At 40.1% G+C, this 15178-nt stretch overlaps 1 protein-coding gene across 1 annotated transcript in view; it reads right to left on the reverse strand.

Annotated features, from left to right (window-relative positions):
- LOC131095403 (mothers against decapentaplegic homolog 2-like) overlaps positions 1-14126 on the reverse strand; it is a 93993-nt gene extending 79867 nt beyond the window's left edge. The window contains exons 1-2 of the mRNA XM_058043097.1: positions 14074-14126; positions 528-822 (exon numbers count right to left, since the gene is read on the reverse strand). Coding sequence (XP_057899080.1) covers positions 528-763 — 236 coding nt within the window. The 5' untranslated portion in view covers positions 764-822; positions 14074-14126. The remainder of the gene's footprint in view (positions 1-527; positions 823-14073) is intronic.
- Positions 14127-15178: the final 1052 nt, after the last annotated feature.

The raw sequence follows: 15178 nt of genomic DNA on the forward strand, positions 1-15178 counted from the left end.
TAAAAAAGCATTTACAATAACCAATAACAAAGAATTAACATAGTCTTCAGACAGTGTGCCTCCAAAGACAAAACTTCAAAAGGGAGAATGGATACAGCTTGTACAATTTAACTGAAACTACCAGACACAATAGAAAATAAATAGATGACTGAAGTGTTGACCAAGGAAAAACTAGTCTTATTTTTAAAATGAAAGTCCAAGTATGCTCCTCAGACTATAGACAGGGTTATTAAATAAAACCATAAGGCAGTGCTGCAAACTAAGAACTGCGCTAGGTGCCACCAGAATACACAGAATTTGAATCTAAACAGCAATGAAAATTGAAACAAAGATATTAGAAATTGTAACTTTACAAAGCATGTGATTCAGTTATGAGCAAGCACTATTAAAAACCAAAATAGGTTTTAAAGAATTTGTAAGGAATCAAAGCATGCAACTGATTTTTTAGTAATTTATTCAGCTAGCCTAAACATCCATTTACTTATTTCCATAGTGGTTGTAACAATTTTAAACATAACAGCACTTACCTTGGAATTGTCACACATTTTGTACTGCAATTCTGAGTGGTAATTGCCTTCTCAAGTTCATCCAGCTGTCCTGTTTTCTTTAGCTTCTTGACCAAGCTTTTCACGGCTTTTTCACACCACTTTTCATCCTGACCATTCTGCTCACTACCAGCCGCCCCTCCAGAGCCACCAGCAGATTTTTTCCACCCCAGAAGTCTCTTCACAACTGGTGGAGTGAATGGCAATATGGATGACATGACTTTCACCAGACAGAACACTCAGCAAGCAATAAATTAAAGAGATTCCCGTCTGATCCCTAAAAACACAAACCAAAACAGACACATTAGCACTGAGGTTTCACATGAAACAAATACCTTGCTTCAGACTTTTTATTACCAAATGCCATAGGACCCTGCATCCTAAAATAAGTCAGATAAGTCTGCATAAAGGTTAGGTACTTCATCAATAAAATTCAAATGCAAGTTTGCTGCAGACTCTTCAGCAGTTAGCACAGACTAAGGTTACTGTTGGATTAGACATTTAATTTTTCCTCAAGTCTTTCCTGGCTAAATCCAAGAAAAAAAAACAAGTTAACTCTAGTCTAGCTTTGCACCTAGGCTGGCTGGATCTATTAATTTATTAAAATTTTCCACAAGTGATATGCACATTCTGCCCGTCTCCAAATTAATTTAGCAAGCAAAATTGTGTTTGAAATGTCATTTAGTCATGACAGCTTGACAGAAGTCTTTCAAGAGCCAGCCATTTCACAAGCCTTTTCTACTTGTTTGTCATGCTTTAAGTAACTACCAATTTTTGGTACACCAATTTAAAATTCACTTATAAATCTGATAATAAGCTTATTTCCATCTTTCAATCTAGAGTTCAGTGGCTTACAGATAATTAATCTTCTCAACTGGCAGTGCTCAAAATCATCAAGTCTTTCAATATTTATTAAAGGATAGTTAAAATCTTAGTTTGCAGATACATGGGTAATAGAACTGTCCGTTTTCAATTTTGATAGCCTTTCAGTATCAATTACCTGACCAGGTTGTTTATATGAAATGAAATATTAGAAGATATGCTGAAAGTTGGGCTATGTTTAACACTCACTACAACTTGCACTTCAAATAATTTAAAAGAAAAATTATAGCCATTTAGAAAAAAATTCTTGGTTTTGGAGCTTCTATTAGACTAGTTTTATGTATTAAAATATAAGCCCCAAACCAGCCACATTATTTCAGGCAGACAGCTGTTAGAAATTGTTCAAGTACATAATGGTCTTATGGATAGAAGTATGGCACTGAAGTAAAAAACAAAAAAAAAAAAAAATCTTATTTCCACGGAACAAACTCCAGAAAGTTCCCTTATTTCCAAGCTGTATAAATTAGTTCAGTCAGCTGAAAAAAACTTGTTTTAGCTAAAACTTAACACTAGATTCAGTCTACTCAATTTGAGCTCTCAAGGCAGCTTACATGTCTCTACATCCTGTACAGGTACATTCCTCACTTCTTTTCAGAATACACCAACTTAATGTTACTGAAGTTTCCCATCAGAAAAACAGCATGGTTGATTTGGGATACTTCAGGCTACAGTATTTACGGCTAATTTATACCTTGTCACATCTGCAGCTTCACTGAGAACCAAGTCAACAGACACTATATTATATTCTACAAGAAAGTTTAAATCAACTTTTCAACTTCTGCAAAACAGAACATTTAGTAGGGATGAAATTTCAGTTTCAACTAAATTATACCTCCATAAACCAGCTTCTGAGAGCACCTCAAAACACAGGTGAAGCAAGAAATGTAGTTTTCTCGGATCTGGGAGACATAAGTTCCAATTACCAATGTCTCAAGATTTACACTGGGAACTTTATGCAAGCCATTCAAAATAATCTATCCTAAATAAGCGAATCATAGAAATTTTCAAATTAAACACTGACTAGGACACTCAGGGTACAGTTTCATAGGGAGGCAAGCCAACCCAACAGCTTCCTGACACAGGAAGCACAGCCCTCCTTTTCTACCCTGTGGCACCACCACCTCTGCATCTGTGCTAATACTTTACCACAGACTCAGCTAGATAACTGTGAAAAATGCATTTTTTATTATTGGCTTTTCACAAATATTAAAATGAATATTATATGTGTTATGTTAGAAAGTTATGCTGTATTAATTTTCTTAAGTAGTATGTTAAATAGTTTTAGGTTATAACATAATGTTAAAATAGAAACTATGCTATGTAAGATATTTTTTTTAAGAGAAGAATGAGGTAGTCGCACTGAGATAGCAGCCACAGGACACGTAAATCTTTCAGAGAAAAAGAATTTATTACTCCCTTGTTGCGGTGTGAAGCAATATCCTTTCCCAGTTCCTCCCTCAGGTATGCCAACCTCTCCCTTCCCCCTCTCCCTCGCCCCCTTGCTGGGTTCTGTCAGTCAATCTTAACATTCCAGCAAGGCCGTCTGTGGTTGGTCAAGTTCGAAAGATGCCCCTCAGGCCTGGGGTCATTGGCGTAGCCAAGTGTCATTTGTCCCCTGAGACCCTCCTCCTCGCACCTGGTTGGTGCTCACTTGTGCCTTCCCCTGCCCCTGTCCCTGGGCTTAAAAGGAGACCGGACCATGCGGTCAGCATTCTGTTGGAGCTGTTACCAAGATTCAGATGTCCGTGACCATGGAATAAAACTCTGGATATAAACCCTCCGTCAGAATCCTCTCCTTTTTGTCTTCGCTGTCGCCTAAAAGCCTTTCTACCAGAGGTAAACTGAGTTTCTACAAGCCTGGACTTGTTCCAGTGCCTGGCTGCAACATCCAGCCAGCCAAAGGTGTCTCTGAGGTGAAACACCACCGCTGCCACCTTTGGCCCAGCAGCAAGGGTCAGACGAGCCCAGGCACGTTCCACCTGGTAATATTAAACTTTTAAAATTTTAAAAAGTTGTGATTGGCGCTTTTCACAATAACAAAGTAAAAACAGACCCATTTAGGGGTGGCTTTTGTTTTCTTTTTTGCTGAACTAGTCTTCTTTCAGGTTAACAAGTTGCAGCAGCTCACACAGAGTACTGTAAGTACTCCAGCTGATGTCAGGGGAGTTACAGGAGTATGTATGGAGGACTCCAGTCCCAGCCTTCAGCAGCCATTGTAGCATTGACTGCTTTGCTGGAAATGCAAATCTGGGCACGTACTTTTAACTTAGATAATTTATTTTGGTGGCAAAGCCAAATAGGCAGTCTTACACTCCCTTTTTCGCATGTTCTGAACTGTTCACAAGCCTCAAAGTGAAACATGTTAGTCCCCTAATGCAGTACATGAAGTAACTCCAGAGATTAAACAGGAGGTTTGCATGGCCTCTGTTTTAACAAACTCTCACACTAGGTTTCTGAAACAGGGAATAGCAGTCACTCTGAGTGTTATAAAAAGACTTCAATATTTGAGCAAGGCCAACATTAGATGCTTCAGAGGCATTTGCAAGAAATTGAAAAAGACCAAATCAAAGAAGATAATCTCTTTTGCTTTAAGGATCCCATTTTAAATACTAGCAATTGATGGTGTAATACTTGAACATTAAATTCAGTGTTGAAAGGTGTGGGCAACCAAGTATCACTATCACTGCTTATCCACACACCATTTCTTTTCCTCATCTATAGAGCTCACTGAGATATACGTATTTCCTGTTTAGCTTCAAATTTTTTACCTTTCATTGCCCCAGAGTACTCCTTTGATTGTCAGTCTTATAAAACACACACTTGTCCTGGGTTGACTATATGATGCTTTTATCCCCAATAATCAGTTCTGTTTATGCTGAATAATAAGTTTTGCACTTTTAAGACTTGTTCCAGAGAGTGAAGGGGGGAGAGAAGAGGCGCAGTTAGTTTTCAGACACTGCACTCCTCCACATTCCTCCTCCTGGACTGTTGTTGTCTATGGATGGACAGACCTCTCCGTTGTTTTAGTTAGTTTTAGCTAGCAGAGGCAAAGAAGTTCCCTGGACTGTGGGGTTTTTTTCTCCCCTTTTCTTTGGACCTGTTTAAACCTGCTCTGGACTGAATACCCAGAAGAGCACTTGCAGCTCGCACCTGGAAACCTAAACAATATTAAACAAAAAAACCTCTTGCTGCTCCAAAAGAGATGACAAACTCAGAAAAGTCCCCTCCCTGGGTTGCAGCTTGGCTCACTCAGTCTCTTATCAGTCCCTCGGGTGCTGGAAATGTCTCAGCCCAGGCCCAGCGGGCCACAGGTGCAAGCTGCCAGTGCTCTTCTGGGTGTTCAGTCCAGAGCAGATTTAAACAGATCCAAAGAAAAGGGAAAAAAAAAACCAAAACAAACACAGTCCAGGGAACTTCTTTGCCTCCACTAGCTAAACTAACTAAAACAAAGGAGAGCTCTGTCCTGCTGTCTGTCCATCCACAAACAACACAGTCCAGGAGCAGGAATGTGGAGGAGTGAGTGCAGTGTCTAAAAACAAACTGCATGCATCTTCTCTCCCCCCTTCACTCTCTGGAACAAGTCTTAAAGGTGAAAAACTTATTATTCAGCATAAACAGAACAAACAATTAGGGATACAAGCATCAGTTAACCCAGGACAATACTTCAGTACAGTCTCATTTATCACCAAGGTAAATTGCCTCTTCTTCTAGGCCCTCTAAATATTCTCAAGGCTTTTTATCCAATTTTTCAGCTTTACAATACTCCTTTTGTGATGAGGTGTCCAATTTTGCAGTATTATGTCCCTTAAGATTGATCTATGTATCATTTTCTGTATTCCCTGGTGTTTTGTTTGTTTTTTTTAACCAAGATTTCCCTTTCTGCTTCAAATGCACATTTGAATAATTTAAGTCTTGCAGCAGGAAAGAATTTGTAAGTCCCATACATTTCAGTTTTTCTGTGTATTTGAACTCTCACACTATTTTGACATACTCAGAGGGGAAAAAAAATATAAATCATTCTTTTCCCACTTCCAAAGGACTCTAAGCTCAGACCTAACTAATTGGAAATTTCGAGATACTATACTTGGTTTTAACCAGTTCCCTTATAGATGTGTAATCATCCAGCTTCTCTAGAAGCTCTGAGTGTTTGATCTGCTACCCCAGTGAAAAGTAGCTTTTAAAAATATAAACCACAAAGGAATATACTTAAAGAACCCTTTATTACAATGACTATTACAGCTTAGCATCTATTTTTTAAAAAATTAAAAAGACACAAAAAAACCCCACAACATACACCACAGCTGCATACTAAGTCTGGAAGGTTTAAACTAGCCTCCTCTTTCTAGCTATTGTTTTGCCGTGTCAGGGATTTGCCAGGAGTATCAAAAAGAATTTCACTAAGCTATTCCAGTAGTGGCCCTATATATTTCAAAGGGTAAGCAGAGAAAATATGACACAAGTAGGACAGGACTCGATTCATCTTAATACTTCAGCCAATTTTGATGACTACTCACAGGAGAGCAGCACTCTGATCCAAGCCTAGAAGAGAGTGCAAAGTGCAAGGCATAGTTAGGTTGAATTATGACCAATTTAGATAAATGCAAATTATGCAAGGAAAAAGTAGTAATAAAGAAATTAATAAAAAATACCCTACTCTACCAGGAGTGGTACATCCAGCCTAGCATTCCATTTCTAAAGGTGGCAAAAGGACATGCTACTCAAGGAAAGCAGAAGAACCTGGCTCTTTTCTGAGCCTGTTCTCATAATTCTTCAGCATCTTAAACTGTTACAGCAGTAAATTAAAGGCTACATGCCTACCCATTCCCTTTAGCAGACATTTATGGACCTCCTGCCCAAAAATTCATCTAACCACTTTTTGAACCTGTCTCCACCACCTTGTGGCAGACTACACCAGAATTTAACTGTTCACTGTTTAAAGAACTACTTTTAGCTATTTTCTTTAGCATCTTAGTTTCAAAAAGTGCCTCTTGTTCTACTGTTGCAAAATGTGGAATACATAAAATTCTCTTAAGAAGGGATGTTCTTTGATCTTTATATACTTTTAAGCCTTATCAACAAGAAGGGAGATTTAATCCATGAAACAGAGTAGCTAACGAGCTCTAAGTGATGTCCAGGTGTTACAAAGACAAACTACTTCTTGGTAGAATTGCCTTGTTAAGGTTTAGGGCTCCACGTGTTTCAAAGATCTCAGACTTAGGGGGAGGTTAACAAAGCTTGGCAAGAAAGATGCACCACTAATAGTGGACACAAAGAATGCAGAATTTACAGGCCACAAGGACATTTGGCAGATCTCCCAAGATAGAGAAACTAATAAAACAAACTCAGCAACTGTGCTGAATCAGCTCCAACTGGGTAAAAGGTAATTCTGGCAGGGGGAGATCACAACCACATACTCACAAGCCACTGACCCAAGAAACCCACTGACTCAAGAGAAAGACTGAGCATTCAAAATAATTAGCATTAGAAGCAAAGGAATCATTAATCAATAGAAGATAGAAAATTAATAAGATAACTATGTAACTTGTAGCCAATGAACACTAATTCCTTTGTTTGCTAAAATGTATAAATAGTAAAAAGTTTTAATAGTCGATGTGTTTGATTTGTGGAATACCACTGAGCACCCAGGCTCATGCAACTCTGAAATAAATAATCCATGTCTCCCTCGAGTGTGTAATTATTGGCTTGTTGCACGCCAGGTAACGAATCTGATTTTTGTGGACAACACTACCGCTGCAAGCTTTGCTGAAGACCTGTTTTTATTCATCTTGCCTGCAAGCTTCACGATTCTGTACATTTGAATCACATCCCTCCCTCAAATGGAGGGCTATCATCAGCCTTTTGTCACAAAGAAAGTATCTGAACACAGCTCGTATAGTTTGGGATGCTCCTCTGGAGAGATGCCAAGCCTGAAAGCTTTACTACTTCAATTAAATTACAAATACTCAAAGACATTGCCTAAGGACCGACCTAAAGACCACAGAAAAATTGTATCAGTCTATGGTTATCTTCTCACTTATCTTTTTGGTCATATTATCCTAAAGCTCTCAACATTATAATTTAAATAAAAAGTACAAAGACAGAAATCTACACCTCATGAGGAATTGGACATAGAAGGCAGAGTGCATATCTGATGCTGAATATCTGGCAGGAGTTCAAATAAAAATGAGGAGCTCTATATCTGTGTTGGGTTCCAAATATCTACCCAGTCTCAGATGCTATGTCTATGGTAACAGGTTTGGGAGTCACTGTTGCAGCTCATTTTTGACCAGTAAATCCCATGTCAATTAATCAATTACCTTTTCCCTTCAAACTGATACAGTAATATAGGTTTTGATCTTCGTTCCTAAAGAATCATCCTCTTATACACTGGCACTGTTGATACAAGCCTCTTGCTAAACACATTCCTCTAGTTCTTTTGCCTTGTACATTTTCTTCATTCACAAAAAAAATATAAAATGCTTTTTCCCCAAACACACCCAGAAAACAATCTTTGCCAACAATGCAAGAAATATTTCCACATTGCTAAATTAAAGACATGCTAAATATGTAATATCTCCTCTTCCTTGCCATATGTTTTTTGTGATTTCCTTGTAGCCTACAGCCAACCATCTCAAAAAAATGAGTACTCATTTACAGCCTTTGCTTCTAAGGATTTTAAGTGTGCTTCACAATCACTTATTCTTTTTACTGCCTCTTTCTTTGCTCTCTCTTCTACTGAGGCCCAACACCACAGCCCAAATCTGATTTTTAATTCCCATGTACTATTTTCAATTTCCACTACAACACACCAACATAAAGGGACTCTGAGTAACTACAGAGAGATTTTTAAGATCACTTCCTGAACTCAACTATAGGTGAACTATTAGTATCAAGGCAGCAGTGCAATACATAGCAGAAAACTTCCACTATTTTATCCCTTTCCACATTCTCTGGATTGTGCCTTAAAACTGCAGCATTGAATACTCAAGGTGCACTCACTGTTTCCCAGAGAGGTACAAGAGTTTCTTTAGATTGATGGAACACAGGGAACACATGCTGTTATTCCCAACAGATTAATGCTGGAAAAGCTACAAACTGCCTAGCTCCGGTGATATTTATTTAATCTCTGCCCCCATAGTATCTCTGCTTCTTGATGCACATGTTTCTATAGTGTGTCAAACAGTGTCATAGTTGGCAGCTTCTAAAGTCACAGCTTGAGTCATGTCTGCTATTTATTCCATTCTGCTGTGGTCCTCTGAAACAAGTATTAAGCCCATTATCCCAGCAATAACTAAGCATAAAATACAAAGTAAACCTTAAAGACAGCATGTTATCAGACTAACATCTTCAAGAGAAATTTTCCTTTCCTGAGTGACTCGAACATACTATAAACATACTGGTGCTACCAAAAGTATCAAGTGCTTTCTGGCTAATTTATTCTAAAACCTTATGCAACATATGAAATATCAGTCTGCTTATTCATCTTAAACTTGAAAATAAAGAAATCTGATCTCTCTTAGTTTTACTAGAAGCATTCTGTCTTAGAGGAATTTCATTTGCAAGAGCTGTTCTGAAATAAAGAGTACATAAATTAAGCTCCTAATGAAAGAAGATCAAGGAAAATAATTAGGGGTATTTGAGAGTCTACAAGCTCATTTCCTCACAATTTTAGTCCCATTTCTGAGATTTTTTTAAGAAATTTTTTTTTCGTTACTCTTGGAATTCGGACAAGATTCTTTATCAATTTCACCAACTGCACAATGTTTAAGATCTTTCAGAAGACAAAGGTATATCCACCCTTTCCCTTCACATGTGCCCCTGTGATATTACCGGTTTCACAATAAAGTGACATTAATTGAAGCATAGTCTATTTTAAGCAGAGTCAAGACTTTAGGTTAAACAATAGTAGGAGCTGAAGTTTTAAAAGGCATAGTTTATGCAGTACTTCCATGTCTCCTATATTAAGTCAGAAGTCATTAAGACTTAGAAAAACAATAAAACAAGTATTTCATCTTGCATTAAACAGAAGAAAAGACAAAACTAATTTATTGTCTGCTTCTTGATCCTTCAGGCTATGTTATTCCATCCAAGGAGACAGTTTATTCTCTGTGGAATCTGAGAAAGTTCTCTGCTGTGTTAATGATCTCAACTTGCAGGAAACCTGAATTTTGCATGAACTTCAAACTAAAATCAAATTCCCTTTCAGATAGAATACACTCTAGTTAAATTACACAGTGTAACAGACAAGACATTTCACTTCTATTGCAGCCATAATCCCTCCAAAAACTGCCTTTCGCAATTCCATAAGGGCTAATTCTTTCTCTACAAATGAATATTAGACACCTGGTTTTGTCATACTGGAGAAGCTCAAGCCTACTGCCACATACATACTTTTCTGAAAAACAACCACACAAGAAAATGAGATGGTACTCATCTTCTCTCCTCATATTTTAGTCATAGTAGGACAGATTAGAGTATTCCCTTACTGGTTTTTGGGTGTTAGGGTTTTAGGGTTTTTTGCTTTGGAAGAAGGGGAATGCAGCCTTACTGAGCAATGCCCTCAAATCTAACTCCCAGTTCAGCTTTTCAGCCAATTAGCCCAGCAGTGGGGAGTGGCTCTGAAGAGCTCCCTCCAAAGGGGCTCCATCTGGCCAGCTCACAGCCCCAGGTTCCAAGGAGTAAAAAGCCATGGTCCTGGTTGAGCTTTGACATGAGCCAATGAGGCTGGCTGCTTGTGATCTGGGGGGACAGGAGCAAGGAAAATTCTTGCTCTGGGTCAGCTTTAGAATGAGAATTTCAAACATGTCTACAGAGACTCAACATACTCAATTTTTAAGTATACTATGTTCTAATATTGCAATGCATCTTGAAACTCTGCATAACTGTAGTACCTTTAGCTCACTGAAAACAGAATTACCCACCTACTTTGAAAGTAGACTTTTCCTCTCACTCTCTTCATGAAGTTTGTTTATGAATCAAATGAGAAAACTCATATTTCTCATACACAGAGCTAAAATAAACACAATCGTGACATTATGAAAGCTTCAGAAATTGGATTTTTTTTAATTACTAAGGACTACTAAAAATTATATCCAAATGTAGCAATGAAAAGCTATATTGCTATTAGAAAATCCCACTCTATGTAACACATTAATTCATGGTATACTAAAATTGCATGCAACTGGAGACACAAGAAAGATATTAATTTTACTAACCTTTCATCAAATTACTAATAGGATTGAGGTATTTTAGCAACTCCCGTAGAATTGCAAATGAGGAAAATTACAACTGCAGTCAGCCAATTCACCTGTTTCTGCAAAGCAGCAAACTTCTTCCACTTTGTGTTATGAACAACCTAACAGTATTGCTCCTTAAAACTAGAAGGCCATAATAGCCCCACAAAAAGCACCAAAGAAGCACTCCAAACCACAACAGTTTAAGCCCCTACCTCATTAATTTTGACTAAAATGCTTCATGTGTAATAAAGTGTCAACTTCATTATTTTAGAAAATAAATACTCCTGGGCTAAATTAGACAGGAATATTCACAGAATGGATTATCAGGTACCTAGGTACCTGTTTCAGTTTTTATCTGTATAGTTTAGCAGCTTCTCCACTTCACTAAAGCCCAAACAATTGCATTTAACAATTAGTTAATGCAAGATACAGGCCAAACATAAACATTTCTCAAACAATCTCCCTTGTTAAGCAGAGTTCACTTTGCATAAGCTCATATTGCTCCAGTGTAATTAAATTTAGCTTGAGTTCCAGACTAAACTGATAGGACACCCAGGAACTGCTCTCTCAGTCTCTTGGTGTTACTTGACCACTTATGGCTGTCACCCATCATAATAATAAAAAGTCATATGGAATGAAGCCTTATAGTTCGTAACAGTTTCTCTATTGAAAGTGGAGAGGAACGTTTAGGAAGGTTTTCTGCCGTAGCCCAGAGTACTGAACACAGGGCTGCCTGTACTCTCCATTCTATTACAAAAAAAAAAAAAAATAATCCCATTGCATGACCTGCAGTAATTCAGTTTAACAAATCAACAATTACAAATATTTTGGCAAGTAAGCTTAGGTATTGTTTGCCTCTCAGCACACTTCACAATCAGTTAATGGCTCTATGATAAAAGTAATTAAATCCAATCTGAAAAGCAGAATTTACAGCTCACTAAGCAAGTCAGGCCCATAAATGGATGCTTTCAATTACAGGGTATTTATATGCACAATCATTAAGGCAGCATTGAATACATTTGAAAGCTCAAAAACACTTCTGATAATAATTAAAACTTTTATGCACTATTCTTTATACAAACAAAACTTAGGAATTTATTTCAGTCTCAAGCAGAGATCAGAGTCGTTATCCAGGCCTGTTCTCACAGTACTTTTGTGGGAAAAGGATTACAGAGGTGGAAAGAAGGTTTTTTAAGTTCTGTTTAGTAGCAGAGAATTTTTTGGAGCTCGAATAAACTCAATTATATCAGCTGGTGCTCAACGCTTCTGAAACATCAAGTAGAACAGGAAAACAGAGGACCCAGAAGGGGCTTTCATTTGGAGATTTACTGTAATTATTTGATTTTGTTCTGGGTGTAATAAAAGAAGAGATCAATTAAGAGACCAATGGTTTTAACGTCATTTTTCCAATTGTGGTCCTCTTTTTAATCATCAAGGAGAACCTCGGGAAAGTTGACAAATTCTTCTTCAAGATTATATTACACAAACCCAGCTTCTTCCATAAAGAAAACTGGATCTTCAAACACTCTCATTCCTTTTGGTGACTGTCAGTGTAGTCTCAGTCTGATCCACAACACCGAAGAACAACAATCAACTACCAGGCTACTCTTTTAAAATCACAATATGGTCGTAAATATGTGCTTAGACTCATCTTTGAGTTAAATTTAAGCCACTTTAAATGAGACCCTCCCCTTTCTCTTTTTAAAGGCATTTGTAACTAATGCTATCTTTCATCATGATAGTGCTAAGCAAACGGGAAGGGACCTCACAAACCTCCTGTTTACTTACATTCTCATTCTCCTCTAATTCACTAGTTTGTAAACACTTAAGTTTTAAAGCTATACCTTAGAACAAATACACAGTCAATCTACTCACACAATGCAAGCTCCAACACTGCAGTGAAGCATAGGAAAGAAGAACAACGTTGCTGTATAGACTAAGGGAAGCCTTTCACTTTAACAAGAGGGGGTTTTGTTGGTTTGGGGTTTTTTCCAGTTTGGAGAACAGAGCAAAGACTAATCAGTCTCACTAGAGAGTCCAGTCTCCACAAAAATAATGTCACAAATCAATCTGAAAGTACAGCACTCCAGGCTAAGAGGAACACTTCAGAAAAGACAAACCTGCTGTTACGTGCAGTCTCCTAATAAGCTGTTATTATAAACTTTTTGTTATATATGGAATCTGACTCGTTTATAACCATGAACTGTGATAACATGAGCCCTATACAGGTTGCAGCATTCACTAGCGCTCTTCTCAGAAATAGTTTGATGGTAAACTCAGTAAGTGAAACTTTTTTTTAATGCTATCCACTTGTTTGTAAAAGATTTGAAAAGAGCACAACAACCCTGTTGGGGTTTTTTTAGTCAAAAACTGTGACAGACAAACAAAAATACATGGGACTAGGCTGCAGTGTGAATTCCAGCTGTTCAATTCAACAGCTCTCCAAGACTATCACAAGAGCTCTTCACTCACCCACTTTTTAGCATTCTTTTATTTCCCCAGAATGAAGACTAATAGACTAGTGTCATACTGTTTCTCTTCCCCTCCAGCCCCTACAAAAAAATTACAAATAGGAACTCCACAAATTTACAAAAAGGAACTCTGCAGTAACACCAACTACTTGCATTTATCACAACACAACTTTCCCCATGTGCTTATCTAGGTAGATGACGTACTTAACAGATGATGTTTATTTCCACCTTCCAACGCATGGATAGCCACAGCATTAAGCCTAATACCATCAAGAAAACCACTAATAAATTTGCATGTACATGTCTCATGTAGACTGTGTATATTTGACATTCACGGCTCTGGAATACACAGAAGAGCACTGGCTGAAGTGAAACCTTGAAATCCTAAACACTTCTTTCCAACTTGCTTCTAGCTTTCTCCACCACCCCGGCGCGAAGTCTTGCACACCTAATCTCTGTAAGATAAAAAGTCCAAGCAAGAGAGGGAGGAGAGAAAAGCATATATTCCTTTTCCCCCTCATCCCTCATACACACACCGAGGGTGCAGGCCAACCCTTCCCACCTTTCAACACCCCGCGTCGAGGGCTATTCTGACGTGTGAAAGGCGGAGGAGGTGACAGCGACGCCCCCGGCCCTACTTCCTGGGAGCATCCAGCAGGAGCCGCCGCCCCCCCCTCCCCTCCCCCGCGGCAGTTTCCTTCCGCCAGGAGAGGCAGCCTCCAGAGCTAACGCCGCCGCCACTGAGGCCCACCGCGCCTGTTTGCCGCCCTCAGCGCCAGCAGCTCCCCACCACAACAAAGAGTGAAGAGGTGCGCGGGGAAGAGGGCGCGGAAAGGAGCCCCCGTCTCCCGCCGGACCTAGTTAGCCCATACACCGCCGACGGGACACTCCTTCCCACAGTGCGGCCGAGCCGCTCGTCGAAACCACCCCAAAACCAACCTCCTGCTCAGCAAGCAGCCCTGCCGCCCTGCTCCCTCAGCGTTGCTCTCCCCTGGGCGCCTGCCCTCCCCACACTCATTGGCTCCCGTTCAGACCCGCCCTCAGCAGTGGGCGGGGAGGCGCCGCATTGGTTCGGCCATTCGTCACTTGAGAAACAGTGAGCGAGGATTGGGCAACGGTTGCCAAGGCCCGACCCCAGCCGCCGATTGGCCCATTTAGCCGCCGATCGAATGCACGCGACCCGAAAAAAAAATAAGAGAAAAAAAAAGAAGTGAGGCCAAGAGAGACGGATCCGGTTGGGTGGGGCGGTGTGTTCCGCGCGGCGAGGGCGGGGCGACGCTTATTGATCACTCCTCGTTCCACGCGCCCATTAAGGGTTGTTGATAAAGACAGGACAATCGGAGCGGAAGTTTGGGTTACCCGCAGGCGCGCAGCCGCACTGAGGATGAGCGCGCGCGCGCCGCTGCCGTAACATTCCGTGCCGGGCGCAAGTGGGAACTGAAAAAAGCAATGCGCTGTTTCCCGGCAGAAATTACCTCGGGAACCGCGGTGGGCCCGGCACGGTGACACCACCCCCCCGCTCCGTTCATCCGGACCTCCTGCCCTCAAGCGGCCAATAAAGCCGTAACTAAATCGAGGTTTAAATGTTCCTTGGATAAGGGAGGGCAAAACCTCTTCCCTCAGTGTCCGGGTACGGATGGGAACCACGGTGACCCCTCAGGGGCACAATACTGTACAGTCTCTGCAGCTATGGTGAGGACAAATTGGCCTTCCCCCAGCCCTCACCAGGCCCCTTTTCCCTGATCACATCCTGAATCTTTTGGTCGACAGTAGCCGAATATGAGCCAACGTGTGCCCAGGTGGCCAAGAAAGCCAGGGGCATCTTGACTTATATCAGCAATAAGTGTGGCCAGCAAGATGAGGGCAGTGATCGTGCCCCCGTACTGATGGGACTCTACGTGGAGTATTGTGTTCAGTTTTGGGTCCCTCACTCCAAGAAAGACATTAAGGTGCTGGAGTGTGTCCAGAGAAGGGCAATGGAGCTTGGGAAAGGGGCTGAAAAAGTCCTATGAGGAACGGCTGAAGGAGATGGGGGTGTTTAATC

The sequence above is a fragment of the Melospiza georgiana genome, chromosome W, assembly GCF_028018845.1.
Source record: "Melospiza georgiana isolate bMelGeo1 chromosome W, bMelGeo1.pri, whole genome shotgun sequence".
NCBI classification, from domain to species: Eukaryota; Metazoa; Chordata; class Aves; order Passeriformes; family Passerellidae; genus Melospiza; species Melospiza georgiana.